Below are 16,701 nucleotides of genomic sequence, written 5' to 3'. Positions count from 1 at the left end.
TTGAACCATATACCTTGTAGTTACTAATATATTTGAATGTCAATTGAATCATGTTCGATTTAATGAATTATTTCACTTTTAAAAGTTTAATACTGTACATGATATAATTGTTAATTTATGGTTTTTAATAATATAACATGCAAATTTTAGAATTAATAGTTAACTAATTTTTTTCTCACTCAAATGTGAAAAAAAGGAAGTCAAATGATATATAGCTCAACCAATACTAAAATATAGAATGATATAGGCCCATTAATATTAATGAAATGCTTATTATACACACACATAAGATCACTATAAATATGAGGATATCTTTCTCACATCATATCATTTTTTATGTCAAATTGAACATATCTTAATTGACATAGGAGTGTATTGGTAACCATAAAGTTTGTAATTTGCATCATCTACTCTCGATTATATTAAAAATAAATGGTTTGTTTTTATTTATTTATTAATTATTATTATTATTATTATTTAATTTTCAAGTTGTTGCCAAATGGCTTAAGGCTAGAGATTCGTTGAGCTTTCAACTTTCCTTCATATCCTGCCTCAAGTGGTTGGTTATATATTACCATTTTGGGTTCATCTAATTGACCAATTGGCTTAGGTCTTTCCTTTAATTTCTAATTCTAAGCAATTCTTCAGACGAACAGCGAAACTGAATCTCATGGCTATGGCTATAGGAGCTATCTTTCTTTACATCCCACTGTTTCTTGTACTGTATATATTAACGGAGCACTTCCTTCACAAGATCAGAAACCTCCCGCCCACCCCTTTCCCATCAATACCTATCCTTGGCCATCTCCACCTCTTGAAAAAACCCATATACCGCTCTCTATACAACATCTCCCACCGCTACGGTCCCGTTGTGTTCCTCCGATTGGGGTATCGCTCGATCCTGATCGTGTCGTCTCCTTCTATAGCCGAAGAATGTTTGACTAAGAACGACATCGTCTTTGCAAACCGACCTCGTCTCCTCATATCCAAGTGTTTCGGGTACAACAATACGAATCTCGTATGGTCATCCTATGGGGACCATTGGCGCAACCTCCGTCGAATCTGCACCGTTGAGATTTTGTCCACTCATCGCCTTCATATGCTTTCTATTGTTCGTTTGGAAGAGGTTAGATCTTTGATTCAACGGTTGTTGAAATGTGAAAATCAATTAGTTAACATGAAGCATGAGTTTTTCGATTTAACTTTCAACTTGATGTTGAGGATGATTGTTGGGAAACGTTTCTATGGAGATGACGTGGATGATGTTGATGAGGCAAAATTATTTAGAGAGTTACAAGCTGAGTCAACTCGGTTGTCTGGTAAATCTAATATAGGAGATTTTATTCCATTAATAAAATGGTTGGGATTTGGTTCAACTTTGGAGAAAGATATGATGAATTGTCAAAATCGAAGAGACACTTTGATGCAAAGTTTAATTGAGCAACATCGAAGAAGAAGAATGACAGAAATCGACGATTCATTTCGTGATGGAAGGAAGAAGACGATGATTGAAGTATTATTAGAGTTACAAGAATCTGAACCTGAACAATATAATGATGAAACTATCAGAGCACTAATGCTAGTAATTCTCTCTCTTATTTTATCATTTTCAATTAGTCTAAACAAATTAATGGTAGTGTGGAGGAATTAGATACCAATTAAAAGTTTAAGAGCCCATTAAAAGTTTATCCTTTTCTTAAAAAAATATTTTTATTTTTTATTTTTTTTTAAAGTTTAATAGATACAATTATACGATTGAAAATGATATATTTTTTCTATAATTTTAATAAAGTTTAGCTAATATAATATTTTCAATATCATATGAACTACCTACATGTGACATCGGTTTTGGTGTAAGTCAACTCATATTAAAATATTAGGGAAAAACAAAAACCAATAAAAACATTACAACTATGAACACGTTAAAATGAAAATCAATATGAAATATAATTTTACACGATAATTTTGTCATGTAGTAAGTGGCTTTGGGTGTATAATAATTATATCATATAATAAATTTCTTGGGAACTCAGAAATTTGGTTGTAAATTAAAATAATAATTTCTATACAATTATTATAATAAATGCACGTTTAATTTATATTATGCTATTTCTATGAATATTTTTCTACGTATATTTCCCTTCAAATTTTATATAGCATTTCAATCAAAAACATAATTCAACGGACTTAAAACATATATTATGATCAAGAAATTCGAATCTCTAAATTTTATCCCATATATTGTGGGACTGATAAAAAGATGAATATTTGACCATTAACAAAAATGTTGAAGTTAATATTTCATGAACATATATTATGACTCGTATATCACATCACAATTCTAATATTATTATATATTGCGTACATGGACAGCTTATGTTAGTAGCTGGTACAGAAACATCAGGGAGCATAATGGAGTGGGCTCTATCTCTTTTGTTAAACCATCCAACAATTTTAAAGAAAGCACAAACCGAAATCGACCATCAAGTTGGCCACGAACGTTCGATTGACGAATCCGACATGGCCCACCTTCCCTACCTACGTGGCATAATCAACGAGACCCTTCGGATGTATCCTCCAGCTCCATTACTAGTACCTCATGAATCATCAGAAGACTGCTCTGTTGGAGGCTACCATATTCCACGTGGCACTGTGCTATACATCAATATATGGGCCATTCAAAACGACCCCAAAATTTGGGCCCACCCAAGAAAATTTGACCCCGACAGGTTTAACGGGCATGAAAGTGAAAATTACAGGTTCAATTTGATGCCATTTGGGTTGGGTAGAAGGGGGTGTCCAGGAGAGGGATTGGGCCTACGAATGATTGGGCTTGTATTGGGCTCATTGATTCAATGCTTTGAATGGGAGCGTCCTAGTGAACAATTGGTGGACATGACAGAAGGGATTGCAATCACTATGCCCAAGGCCCAACACTTACATGCTAAATGTAGGCCCAGGCCCATAATTGTCAATCTTCTCTCACAAACCAAGTCCAGCCCCCGCCCATCGACTATTGTATAGTATAGCGTAGCAGCTATAGCCCCATGGTCAAGCTTTTTAATGCAATAATAATAAACATTACGTTTATTTCCAGCATTGTACATTTGAGTTTTCTTTTTATTTTTCTCCTCTTTGTTTATATAAATATGTACTAGTTAAAGAAATATTAAAAGGGGATTTTAAAAATAGAAAAATAAGAAAAATTATTTACAAAAAATAATAAAATCCTAATATTATTTGATAGAAGTGATAAAAATTTATCCGTATTTTTTTTTTGTTATTTTTAAAAATAGATTGACATTTTTTCTATTTTTAAAAATTTTCCAATATTTAAATATGAATTCTTTAAAATGAGACATAAAAATTTCAACTTCCAACTTGTCGTGGGCTTGCCGTTGACCGTGTGCCCCATCTCGTACATTACCATTCTGTCGTCATCGTGGCTCCGTCTGATTAGCCAATTGGTTAGCGACTTCTTGAAGTCATACGTTATTTTTATTATTAGTATTATTATTATTATTATTATTATTAGTATTATTATCATTATATTAGTTTAGTTTTTTTTTTTTTTTTTTTGGAAAATAAGAAAAGATTGCAATGGCTTTATTTCATTCAGTCTCAGTAATTTGGGGGAAGGCGGAGAGGGCATATTACCGAGTCCTCTCTTCCGTCATTTCTGTCCCGTCTGCACCGTCGCGTACGGTTCACCGGCACACCATGTCGCCGCCCTGGGCCGATTCATATTCTGCCATCGTCTTCTATTGTTTAGTTGGTTTTAATTTGCTAGGCAGGATTCTTTCCTCTTCTGTGCACGCGAGAGATTTCGATTATCAGCAACAGCCTGTGATTCTTCCTCTCTATATCTCGCCCATGAATTCTACTCATCAGCGCGTTTTGGACCGTGATCACCGTCTCCGGCACCTGCAGAACTTGGGTAAGCCCCACTCGTCAAATGCTCGAATGAGGCTCCACGATGACCTCCTTACCAACGGGTCCGTCTTTCAGAAATTTTCGAATTTACGTTTCTGTTTTATAATTATTTATATGTTTATCGAGAATTGGAGGTTCTGGGCATTTATATCCGCAGGTATTACACGACACGTCTTTGGATTGGGACTCCTCCACAAGAATTTGCTCTTATCGTCGATACCGGAAGTACTGTGACGTATGTTCCATGCTCTAACTGCGTAGAGTGCGGGAATCATCAGGTTTCTTTCGGTTGATTGCTGATCTGCGTTCTTTTTTCAGTTCTGCTATCTATATCTAAATATCTGCAAGTTGTTTTGTGGCTTCGAATTTGGGCCTACAGATAATGATACTGTTACTTGAAACTTTTTTCTTCAAAGTCTATAACTGTCGAGGACGGTGTAAGCATGGGATCTTAGAACTGGGCTTGGTCGAATCGCTGATGAAGGAGAGATTAGCGATCGCGCATCTGATCCATCTGGGATCACGGCTTCGTACATGTTTTTCTTTGGAAGTGAATTTCTGTGTATGGGTTCACAAAAATCAAACCAGTTAGGGCCAACAAGGTGAAAAACTACTTTTGGTTGGCCAGTGATCAATGGACACTAATGTAAACAGTAAAGGATTTAAAAGGAAATGAGTTAGTTACGGTGGCTGCCCACTTAGTATTTAATATCCTAGAAGTTATCTTGACAACCAAATGTAGTAGGATCTCTTGTGAGAATAGCTCAAAAAAAAAAAAAAAAAAAAAAAAAGGCTTCACTGAAAAATTCTGGTCATAATTTGTCATTTTAGGAAATGTGAAGCCTTCAAAATATTTTTTCATGTGAAAGTTCAAATCTCATTCAATTTACTAGTATCCTTGCAAATTGTTTAGCGGATAGTAGTTCTGAGGTGTGCATTGGAAGATCATGCTAGATTAGTCACTTAAAGCTTATGCATGTTCCATTGGACTAGGTGCTTTAGATTGATTGTCATAGTCTTATATATATATAAAATATTGATTGTCATAGGACGTTTAGATAGTTTGAACTACTGACTACTCTATTTATACCCTACAAACCAATATAACTTGTTAAAACAAGTTTTCACTTGATTTATTTTTAGACCATGCTATTTTTAGGATCCAAGGTTCCAACCAGAGCTGTCTAGCACATATCAACCTGTTAAGTGCAATGTCGATTGTAACTGTGATGACAATGGAGTCCAGTGTACGTACGAGAGACGGTATGCAGAGATGAGTACTAGCAGTGGTGTGCTTGCTGAGGACATCATGTCATTTGGAAAAGAAAGTGAACTTGTACCCCAGCGTGCTGTCTTTGGGTGTGAAACTATGGAAACTGGTGATCTTTATACCCAACGTGCTGATGGGATTATGGGTTTGGGCCGTGGTACACTCAGTGTGATGGACCAACTTGTTGAGAAACGAGTTATCAGCAATTCATTTTCGTTATGTTATGGTGGGATGGATGTTGGTGGGGGTGCAATGGTTCTTGGCGGGATCTCTTCACCCCCTGGTATGGTATTCACCCACTCAGACCCATCTCGAAGGTATGGTAATTTTGAATCTGCCTTTGTTTTATTCATTTTTCTGGTTTATATTTGTGTACATCTCATAAATACAGTCTAGCATTGGGATGGAAACAGCCCATATTATAATATAGAGCTGAAGGAAATACATGTTGCTGGGAAGCCGTTGAAGTTGAATCCTAGCACTTTTGATGGGAAGTATGGTGCTATCTTGGATAGTGGAACTACATATGCTTATTTTCCAGAAAAAGCCTACTATGCATTCAAGGATGCTGTAAGTTTTTCAACTCCGACATCTGATCTCTGGTTTCTGATCTTAAAGGGTCTTGCCTTCACCCAAAGCATATCATTCTTGTGCTACTTATGATTCCTTCTGCTTAAAGGCACCCTTGTGCTTATCACGATATTCTCGCTAACTCTTAGTGCTCATCTACTGTCTGGGGCCTGTTACATACACCTATAATTTAATATGTTGTCACCAGTAAGATTCAGCATCTCATTCATTCTGCATATGATATGGAATTTTGGAACACCTAAAAGCCATTGAAACTGTATAAATGCTTGTTGAGAAATCTATTATGAAGGATATTTGGATCTTCTATGTGTAATCAGATCAATCGAGAGTTTGGAGTTTACCCAGTCCCAATATTTCATTCATGTGTGTTATATATCTCATCTTTTACCATTCTGCATTGATTTGACTATTTTCTTTACCTTTATATTTTATCTTTGAATGAAGACTTCTTCAAGTAGTTCTTTATAATCACATATCGTTAGTGCAACTATCTAAGAACTCTTACATATTCAAAACATATTTTGGTGATGTCTTCTATTTGTTATTACCAAACATAATAGTTATGATATGCAATTGTTTTGTTTTTTCCTCATACGGATGGCTGTCATCTAGTAGGCGACACTTAGCTTATGCTATTGACTCCCAGTTGAGGGACTGTTTCATGGTTGAAAAAACATGTAGGAGTTGGGTACGGTTTTTGGCATTCGGAATGTAACGTTGTAATTTCTTTTGGACAAAAAGATCTGATCTAGATGTCTATTTTGAAATTGATACCAAATTCATCTTGAGCTCTTCTTTTTAGCAAAAAAGGCGTTCTTTCTTCTTCTTCTTCTTCTTCTTCTATTTTTTTTTTTTTTTTTCTAGAGTTGTTTTCATTAGAAAAAACAGGTTTTCTACAGTTGTTGCATGAGGGATAATGCTATTTTTTTAACTTTTTCGTTCACGTGAATGACGAAGTTTTGGTTTCTTGACTCAATTGTTTGGTACATATTCCTGGTTTGCTCCCCCGTTCTATTCTGCAGCTCTTTGTTACAAAACATGGTGCTTTTTTTTGTTAACTTGTGGTTTAATTTGCAGATAATGAAGAAGATTAGTTTCCTGAAACAAATTGGTGGTCCTGACCCGAATTTTAAAGATATTTGTTTCTCTGGTGCTGGGAGGTATTTTTATTTCTTGCTAGGAGCACCGATATTTGAGGTTTATCCTTTCTGGGTTGATTGTTGAGCATCGGTTTTTTGTGCTAGGGATGTCACTGAACTTTCAAAAGTTTTTCCAGAGGTTGATATGGTTTTTGCCAATGGACAGAAAATTTCACTTTCTCCAGAAAACTACTTGTTCCGGGTACTCATCTTTGATTTAATTCTTTTTCGCCTTCCCTCTCCAATGTATTGTTATGATATATCCAGTTTTCTATAACTTGTAGTAAATTTTACATAAATTGTATATACCTTCTCTTCTCATCAACCATCTCTGCAGCATACTAAGGTTAGTGGTGCATATTGTCTGGGAGTCTTTAAAAATGGGAATGATCAGACAACACTTTTGGGAGGTATGGCAGAGTTTTGCTGGATTTTTGGATAATTCTCTTTTGTTCGGTATACATTGTTTTTCTCTTGAGCTTTTTGTGGTTGTGTATATATGATGGTTTTATATTGCATGCCTTGATAAAACTTAGGTGTTCAATAATCACGATCATCAAAATTAATAAAAGAAAAACAAAGTAGTACTTCTTTAGAGTAAAACGTCATGGTTTCTTTCCATCGGCAGGAATTATCGTTCGTAATACTCTTGTCACTTATGATCGAGAGAACACCACAATTGGGTTTTGGAAGACTAACTGTTCTGAACTCTGGAAGAATCTGCATTATCTTTCTCCTGCTCCTCCTCCAGCTCCTCCTCCAGCTCCTTTACCTTCCTATGGTCAGAATACAAGTAAAGAAGTTCCTCCACCTGGTTCTCCAAGTGTGCCATTTCTTTCCGGTAAGGTTTTGCTATTGGTTTGTGTGTGTGTATTTGTTATGAAAAATGTATTCAGTATATCCAAATTTTGAATTTGAAATTTTAAAATGCAAAATTTTATTAAAAAAGGGATAACAATGTTAATAAATATAATATTTCATGTTGTAAATTAAATTATTTTTGTTTTGAATTAAAATATATACTTTGTAAAGTATTATAAATTATATGAAACTAATAATAATTATACAAAATTTTTAACCTAAAACACGTTCATAAATTAATTAATAATAGTTTATATTTAACCTAATATTTTAGTGGGTAACTACAACTAGCTTTATGATTTATAAATATATTATCAAACACAATTAGTACACATGTTTAAATTGAAATCAAGTTTTTGTATTTGCTACCAAAACAATATTTGAAAACATTAAAGAACTCTGTTTTTAATCCCTAGTTCTCAAGTTTTTATTTTGAGATTGCCTATGACTTAAGTAACTTACCTTTCTTAAGTTGAAGTGTCTTTTTGCTCTTAATTGTTTCAAGATTATAATACCAGATGACTTTTATTTTATGCAGTATTTATGTACTATCTCTGCTGTATGTGTTTTATGTTTTCCTTTGTTCCATGTATAGGTGAATTTCAGGTTGGAGTCATAACATTTAATATGATGCTTCATGTAAACAAATCCTCCGTGAAACTTAACATCACTGAGCTTGCAGAATTTATTGCCAATGAGCTTGAAGTTAATGTCTCACAGGTAATAATGAATTTAGAGCTAACCTTTTTACCATTCATGTTCTCACTTAATCTCGTAAAAGGAAACAATTAATGGTGCAAACTCAACTTAAGAAGAATTCATGTTCTCACTTAATCTCGTAAAAGACTTGCACTGCTGTTGCTATATCTTTATGCTCGTTCTTTGTAGTGTCTGCGGTTTCAAGTTTTTCTTACACAATACTACCAATTGTCTGATCTTAGGTTCATGTGCTGAACTTTACATTAGGGGAAACTGAATTCTTCATTAGATGGGCCATCTTCCCTGCTGACCCTGCTGGTTATATATCTAATACCACGGCAATGGTAAAAGCTATGTCCTTAAGCGCCGAGGTTATTTATACAAAGTGAAGACATTGGAATATCATCAATTAGCTATATTTTTACTATAAATGATGATTTGCAGGACATAATTTCTCGCTTAAAGGAACATGACTTGCAACTTCCTGAAAAATTCGGAAGTTATCAGCTGGTTGAGTTGAATGTTGAACCTCCGTTAAAGAAGTGAGATATATTCCATATTCTTGAATGTTATACTTTCAGTTCTTACTGGCCACTGCATTTAGAGCACATCCCCCCCTTCTTCATCTTTTGAATATATTTTCTAATGAGAGGGCAAGGATTTATCTGCATGGTACTCGGGGAAAAATCCTTCAAAGCTTAACATTCACATCTAAATTGCAGTAACTGCTAATAAGTTTCGTATCTGTATTCCCTTATGCGTCTTCTTAAATAGTAATTTGCCTTCAGCCTGGTAGGTTATATAGTCTTAAAAAATGCCATTGATCAGTTTTGTTAATCCCATTTATGTGTGGTTTGTATGTTCACTCTTGTTTTCTCCTGATCCGGATTTATACAGGACATGGATGGAGCAGCACTTCTGGTCTATGATGACTATTGGAGTAGCAGTTACCTTAGTAGTTGGATTGGCAGCCGTAAGCACGTGGTTGATTTGGAGATATAGACGGAGGGAACTGAGTTCCTATGAGCCTGTTGGTGTAGTAGGACCCGAACAAGAGCTTCAGCCATTATAGATCTTTTTTTTTTTTTTTTTTTCCTTTTTTGGTTGAAGTTATGATTCTGTTTATCAGATGTATAGTTCAGAATTAAAGAAAAGATATGATTTGGTTAGGAAGGGAGAGTGGAGTTTGAAATAGCTTTCTAAATCTGAGTGTATAATGGTAGCGTCACACCGTCACTCATACTATGAAAGGTTTAGGACTGTAGGGATGAAACCTTGTACACTGATAAAGAGTTGTAGTAAAAACCACAGGAAGAAGGAAAAGAAACCACACCAAACAAAAACATATGTTGAAAAACATGAATTTTTATTGGAATGAGTTCTGTATTTTAGAAATTGAACCAGAGACAAAATTGTACAGCCTTGACCTGTTACCATTGCTCATTGTTGTTATTACAGGTTGGTTTGAGAATATTCGTTTGACTCATGAGGCAGATTTGATTTATGGACAATAAACAAAGGTAATATTATACGAATCTTTTGTAATGTAAACAAAATATTTATGTGACTTTTTAAGGTTGTACATACCACATAGTAAAGGATTGGTTACAGGTTACAACATTAAATCCTGCAGTTTTTCACTAATGGAAGACACCACTCCCAATTCAGAATTTCGACCATGTATGCCCCTCAGAGCCAGTGTGTACTGTGTACTGGTCCCCATCCAAATGTTAATTTCTTCAAGTTTTTAGAAGCATCAAATCATATAAAATAATAGGCTCAATATAAACCCTGAATTTTGACATTTATTTTTTTAAAAAATTAATATTTTTATTCTAAAGTTGAAATATTAAAGAAAATATGTTGTTATATCTGATGAAAATTGAGGTTTGAAAGGGGTGTGACTGACTTGAAAATGGTGTGACAATGTTTGGTTTCAATTTTTTTTTTTGTTATTGTCATACTACTTGTGTCTCAATTTTCACCCAAAATTCTAATGAATTTATATTTAAAAGATAGTTTTGAAATTTTTATAATTGTGAAAGGTAATATTGTAACTTTTGAAAGAAGGGATATTTTTTCTTATGATTTAGCAAAATAATATAATGTTTTGGATTGTTGAATTCACATTTTTACCCCTACTAGAACCCCTATAAATATATGAAGGGTTGGGGGCATACATGTCACGTGTGTCACATGTCACATGACCTACCCTTCTCATGGCCTATTCTTGCGAGTACATTTCAACTTTATATAACCGATTAATGATTATAAAAAAAATGAGATAACACAACCAAATTGAATTAACATTAAGGTCACGTTTACATAGAGGAATGGGTATAAATAAATCTCAATTCGGTTTGTGTGTCCTATAGGATTACTTTAGCTTTTGTTTACACGTTCATCTGTAATTGTAATTAAAAGTGAGGTCTACCGTAACATCTGTAATGAAGTATTGTAATTTGATCGAGCTTGGGAAGGTCCATAATCCTATTACATTTGAATATGCAGTGAGACCCACATATTTTGTACGAATATTTATGCCTCAATTTCCGTCATTTGCCCTTTGAAATAAAGAGATACCGGTTTATAGATGAAATTATTGGTATTGATTTTGGCGCCTTTAATATTTATAACACCCTTTCTTCGTCTTAACGATCTACTGATTACTATGGTGAAGTCGATAGTGATTAAGATACCGATACTTTTATCAGTTTTATTTTGTTTGATCGGTCCAAATGTTGAACTTTTAAATTTTTGTTATAATGACATTCGTGCTATGGTTGTCGATCTACCGCTATAATGTTCCATCAATCACACAAACCAAATATTGATGAATAAAGGAAAGGAAAAATAGCAAACGATGAAAGCAGAAATATTCGTTCATTTGTATAAGAAAAGTTTATACAAACTAGAGTTAAATACAATGGAGAAGATGACCATACAAAAGAGAGTTAATGGGGTTGGGGTTCGCCATTCACCAAACCAAACAAAAACAGACAAACAAAAAAGGAATATGCAAACCCTAACCCCCCAACCCTACGAGAAGAAGAAGAACCCTACTCAGAGTCACTTGATATGACCACCAATGTTCGTTTGGAGTTTTTCTTTTGGACCTTCGTGTCGCTTGGTCCTTTTCCAACATGGCGCTTCCTCCCCACCTCATCCACCTTCCCCTTCCCTTTTCGATCGTTGGGGCAACTGATCGATATCCAGTGATGATTAACCATTATTGATTGATTTATTTATCCTTCTTCATATTGACTTACTATATGACTTAACCGACATGACTGTCAGTGAAGCACACAACCATACCATAGACGATAAGGAAGTCGATATTTACATCGATAAGTATAAACAGAAGATATAAAAAATCAAATAGAGTTGATATTTGGCCAGATTAATGACGAATTTGTACTACTTGAAAAGTAACGATACCAAACATGCAAGTTCAAGTTTCGAATAACATTAGGAATTTGGATGTATATGTTCCTCGAAGCCTAGTTGTATGTGATATGAACAGTTAATTGAAGACGACTGCTAGTTGATACAAAGTAAAAAATCGAAGTAAAAAGTAGAATATGTTACACTTACATGAGGACGAGCAAACAAATGACCGATGAAAACTGGAAAATAGAAATCGAAAGATGAATTGTGAGGAAGTAAAGAATAGCGGGTTAAAACGGCCGATAGATTGTTTGAAATAGGGGTGAATGGTTGTGTTCGATGTTGTCATTGTCAATCAGAAATGGCGTGATGGGGTTTTCATCATTTTTGTTCTACCTTTGAATAAATAATTTGAAATAAACAAGCTCAATTAGAATCATATTGCTTTTGAAAAATTAGATTAATAAACACCAACAATCACAATCTCAAAGATTTAGCATTGGAGCTCATTTCAATGGAAGGTCCAATTGAAATGAAGATCCACATGTAAAGGTGACCTAAACTAAATGCCATTTGCGTGATTTTGGATGGCTCATAGAGAAAAAGGTAAGAAAGAATAAAAGGAAAGGGGTATTTTTAGGGAAATGAAAATTGTGTTGTGTGGTCTCTTCCCCAATGATAAAGCGTATGACATCTGAGATAAGATTCATCGTCTTTTGAGCAGCTTTGTTTTGGTGTGAAAATATGATGTGATAAATCCCCAATCAGACGGCTGAGACCACATGGGTTGATGATATCAAGAAAACTCAAAATAGAGATCCCAAAAAGCCAAACCGCAGCAGAAGAGGAAGCTGGCTGGCTATTGCAGTTGCAGCTCTTTTAAGCATATAGATTGGTTATGAAATGATCTCTTCTCCAAAACAAAATAAATAATAATAATAATAATACAGGTAGCGAGATTCGAGATAGCTTCTGTAAAGTGGTTTACTTTGAAGAGTTGGACAAAAATGCCCCTAGCTCTCTACCTACTGGCTACTACTCAGCGAGATTTGCGGTGAAATGGACTTTTGTGAACCAGGGAAAATATGAAGAAGAAGAAAGGATTGTATAATCCAGGGATAAGTCAAGTGTTTGGTAGCTGCCAAACACTGCGATTCCAAATGAAAACTCCCAACTACATTTTGACAAACATTTGCAAACCCCATTTGTCTTTTCCGTGATTGCCGATCCTCTTTCCGGTAACAAATAACGCACCATCTTCTTTCTTCCCACATATCCAAACCAACGTGCATAGATTTGGGGGAAAAAAAACTAAAAATAATGTTCTCTTAACTATATTATTTAGCAATCCTTTGATGTGACAACATCCTAAATCTCACATGTATATTAAAAATAAACCTCATTTCTGCAAGGTCCAAACTGAAAACAACAAATCAATGAATTTCACCAGCCTACCCATGTTAGTAATTAAATGATCTGGTTAAAATATTATATCCTCCATTAAATTAGAGGTAAACTAGAAAAAAAAAATCATTATGTAATAAAGTTTTGGAAATAAATTATTGGTCCTATAAGTAAGGGTAAGGATAAAAAATTTCATAAAAAATTAAATTGAACGGCTAGATTTTGAATACTAAAAAATCTTAATGGTCAAAATTATCACGTGGTTTTTACCGTATTTTGTTCCAATTACGAAAGAACTATTTTAATGAACAGAAAATGGAAAATGGCTAACGCAAGCGCATGGCACGCTACTAATGTCCGCGGGTGGGCCCAGCATTAATCTGCACACTGCCCTATGATCTTTTTTTCTTTTTTTCTTTTTTTACTTTTTCAATTTTCCTTCTAAAGTTTGGTGTAGTGTTGACCAAATACGACCTCCCAGTGGCTTTTACCGTTGCTTTGAGCCGCTCCTCCAACCCTATCTACCGTTTGGGTTCTTCTTCTTCGTCTCCATTTCCCAAGATCCCGCCGCCCGGAGATCGCTGTAATCCCTTTTCTTCCTGCAAGTTTCCGTCACTGTTAGATCCTTCTCGTCTTTCAGGACCAACCCCACTTTCGAAGGCTATAGCAGTGCAGTATAGTAAACGACCCTAGTGACTAACAATTGAAGACAAAACAGGGCGACCCAGATCGTAATTATATAAAATACCCTGAAGCTGGCTACAGTTTTGCTTGTCTACCAGTGAAGTGTAACCCCAATTCTTTATCATTATTATTAGCCTTTGAATCTCCTTGTTTTCTTCTGCGAAACGGCGTTCTCTTTCCCCCTCTGGATTTGTAGCTATTCGGTAGATAGTGAACTTTGTACACCGTTTTTGCTGCTGATTACGATATTCATTCCATCATATAGTTCGAGAGCTCGTCTTCTTTTTGTTTCACTCTTCTTTCTCAAATTGTTTCAATTTTGAAATGGAGAGAAAACAAGGATTCTTCTCGGCGCTAAAGGGAGAGATAGTGAGAGGGCTTTCACCTGGAAGGTCAAGAGCCAAAAGTCCGGCGAGAAGTGCGTCTCCTATGTCGGGTTTACTACGGCGGAGGAAGAACCACCAAATGTCGCAACCGGACTTGATGATTGAAAGATCTGGAAGCTTAAGGCCGGAGGAGGCATTGTCGCCGTTGAAGGAAGGGCCTGACGGGAACGAGAGCAGAGAATCGAAGGAGGGGAAATGGGGAAACTGGATGAGGGGTCAGCTTTGTAGGGCACCTTCGGCTGTTTCTTGCTCTGCCCAGAAACGATCTGATCTGAGGCTGCTGCTTGGAGTTTTGGGTGCTCCGTTAGCTCCTGTTCATGTTAGCTCCACCGAGCCTCAGCCCCACCTCGCCATTAAAGACATCCCTATTGTTAGTCCTAATTTTTCACTCTCTAAGCTAATTTTTTCCACTGAGAAGTCTTGTCTTCCTTTTATGTTGGCACTCAAGTTTATTCCAAAATTAAGATCTCTGTATATTATATGTTTTCAAGATAATAATGTTGTATAATGTAGAGTACACTGAGAGAGATCTTAATATTTCTGTCTCGTGTTATTTATTCAAGATGAGATGTATGGTATGTTTTCTGGATACTGGGTTTTCAGGATGAGTCTTAGATAATAACATTTCAAAAGGGTTTTTCCTGCAGGAAAATTCATCTGCTCAATATATATTGCAGCAGTACACAGCAGCCTCGGGAGGGCAAAAGCTTCAAAACTCTGTTAGCAATGCCTATGCCATGGGAAAGGTGAAAATGATAGCATGTGAGTTTGAAACAGCTAACAAAGTGGTAAGGACCCGGAATTCCTCCAAAGATGCAGAGTCAGGCGGATTTGTTTTATGGCAGATGAAGCCAGATATGTGGTATGTTGAGCTTGCATTGGGTGGTAGCAAGGTTCATGCTGGTTGCAATGGGAAGTTGGTGTGGAGGCACACACCTTGGCTCGGTGCTCATGCCGCCAAAGGGCCTGTTAGACCCCTTCGCCGTGCCCTTCAGGTGACACCGCTGTCTTAGACCGAACTCATTTTATATTATCAATTTGGCTTTATCATTGAAGCATTCTTGACCAAGTTCATTATATGCAGGGACTTGATCCAAAAACTACAGCAAGCATGTTTGCTAATGCAAGATGCATTGGGGAGAAAAGTGTTAATAGCGAAGATTGTTTCATCCTCAAGCTCTGTACAGATCCTTCAACATTGAAGGCAAGAAGTGAAGGACCTGCAGAGATAATCAGACACACCATGTTTGGATACTTCAGCCAGAAATCTGGGCTCCTTGTACATTTAGAAGATTCACATTTAACCCGAATTCAAAACAATGGAAGCGATGCTGTCTATTGGGAAACCACAATCAATTCGTTCCTTGATGATTACCGACCAGTAGAGGGGATCATGATTGCTCATTCCGGTCGATCTGTAGTAACGCTTTTCAGATTTGGGGAAACAGCCATGAGTCACACAAAAACCAGGATGGAAGAAGCTTGGACTATTGAGGAAGTAGCATTTAACGTCCCTGGTTTGTCCATTGATTGTTTCATTCCCCCTGCTGAACTCAGATATGCTTCCATGAGTGAAGCCTGCGATTTCTCTCGAGGACATGGCTTTAAAAGCGCCATGGCAGCAGCAGCATATCGTGCCAAAGTTGCAGCTCTAGAGAAGAATCACGACAGCAAGGTCAAAGTTATCTGGAAACCAGATATCTGAACCAGCAGCCAACAACTCCTAGCAAGCAAGCAAATGCTTTGCCAAGGTAAGTGCATTGATGACAACGCTAACTATTTTAGAAGAGGATTCAAATCCAATGTAGTAGAACTTGTGGTCTATTTTACGCGGCAAATTGTAAATAGATCAATAGTCATTCTCACACATTTTATTCGGTGATTGAGCGACTCGCTCTCTCCCGAATCTGGCTTTATATTTACCTTTCTTATCTTCCAATCCAACAGAAAATCTCTTTCAATCTTTCAATCACCATTGTTTTCTCTCTTGCAACGTGAGGAGTATTAGTGAATGTAAATGTTCTTCTGTGCTCTTGTTTTCTTAAGGAATGTACTTGATAGTACAGCCTTACAGAATGAGGATTGTGTTTAAGTTTCAACTTGAAATAATGGAGCATATTTTGTTCAACAAGATCAAGCTTTAAATGACAGTTTGGTCCATCACTTTGTTATCGATGTTTGAAAAAAAAAAAAATCTCATTATATGAAACGTCACCATCTGTTTTATTTTAATCAGATGCAATACAAAGTTTAAAAAAATGTATTATATTAAATAAGATTATAGTGGACTTACTAAAACATAATAATGATGAACAATATATATAATTATTAAAGATGATATTGAGAA

At 35.8% G+C, this 16,701-nt stretch overlaps 3 protein-coding genes across 3 annotated transcripts; all 3 read left to right on the top strand.

Moving 5' to 3' along the window:
• The first annotated feature begins 599 nt into the window (after positions 1–599).
• LOC120084943 (cytochrome P450 81Q32-like) lies at positions 600–3,102 on the top strand. Its single transcript, XM_039040755.2, has 2 exons — positions 600–1,582; positions 2,374–3,102. Exons 1-2 carry the CDS (start codon positions 671–673, stop codon positions 3,022–3,024), a joined length of 1,563 nt encoding a protein of 520 aa, XP_038896683.2. The 5' UTR covers positions 600–670; the 3' UTR covers positions 3,025–3,102.
• A 440-nt stretch (positions 3,103–3,542) lies between these two features.
• LOC120086228 (aspartic proteinase CDR1-like) lies at positions 3,543–9,888 on the top strand. Its single transcript, XM_039042774.2, has 12 exons — positions 3,543–3,995; positions 4,091–4,211; positions 5,093–5,520; positions 5,617–5,773; positions 6,872–6,954; positions 7,039–7,135; positions 7,271–7,343; positions 7,562–7,774; positions 8,390–8,514; positions 8,736–8,837; positions 8,938–9,035; positions 9,391–9,888. Exons 1-12 carry the CDS (start codon positions 3,601–3,603, stop codon positions 9,563–9,565), a joined length of 2,067 nt encoding a protein of 688 aa, XP_038898702.1. The 5' UTR covers positions 3,543–3,600; the 3' UTR covers positions 9,566–9,888.
• Positions 9,889–13,707: 3,819 nt separating this feature from the next.
• LOC120087006 (uncharacterized) lies at positions 13,708–16,485 on the top strand. The gene is made up of 3 exons (XM_039043848.2): positions 13,708–14,724; positions 15,002–15,349; positions 15,439–16,485. Exons 1-3 carry the CDS (start codon positions 14,293–14,295, stop codon positions 16,057–16,059), a joined length of 1,401 nt encoding a protein of 466 aa, XP_038899776.1. The 5' UTR covers positions 13,708–14,292; the 3' UTR covers positions 16,060–16,485.
• Positions 16,486–16,701: the final 216 nt, after the last annotated feature.

The sequence above is a fragment of the Benincasa hispida genome, chromosome 9 (genome assembly GCF_027475165.1).
Source record: "Benincasa hispida cultivar pf3 chromosome 9, pf3_genome.v1.1, whole genome shotgun sequence".
Lineage (NCBI taxonomy): Eukaryota > Viridiplantae > Streptophyta > Magnoliopsida > Cucurbitales > Cucurbitaceae > Benincasa > Benincasa hispida.
Note: the sequence above shows the minus strand (reverse complement) of the source record. Positions and strands in the feature narration are given on the sequence as shown.

Bases quoted from the DNA above. Each gene is read 5' to 3' on its own strand.
- LOC120084943 (XM_039040755.2), top strand. From the start codon at position 671: ATGGCTATGGCTATAGGAGCTATCTTTCTTTACATCCCACTGTTTCTT. The intron at 1,583-2,373 runs GTAATTCTCTCT...GTACATGGACAG, and splicing joins CTATCAGAGCACTAATGCTA to CTTATGTTAGTAGCTGGTAC.
- LOC120087006 (XM_039043848.2), top strand. From the start codon at position 14,293: ATGGAGAGAAAACAAGGATTCTTCTCGGCGCTAAAGGGAGAGATAGTG. The intron at 14,725-15,001 runs GTTAGTCCTAAT...TTTTTCCTGCAG, and splicing joins CCATTAAAGACATCCCTATT to GAAAATTCATCTGCTCAATA. The intron at 15,350-15,438 runs GTGACACCGCTG...CATTATATGCAG, and splicing joins CCCTTCGCCGTGCCCTTCAG to GGACTTGATCCAAAAACTAC.
- LOC120086228 (XM_039042774.2), top strand. From the start codon at position 3,601: ATGGCTTTATTTCATTCAGTCTCAGTAATTTGGGGGAAGGCGGAGAGG. The intron at 3,996-4,090 runs GTCCGTCTTTCA...TTATATCCGCAG, and splicing joins GATGACCTCCTTACCAACGG to GTATTACACGACACGTCTTT. The intron at 8,838-8,937 runs GTAAAAGCTATG...GATGATTTGCAG, and splicing joins TATCTAATACCACGGCAATG to GACATAATTTCTCGCTTAAA.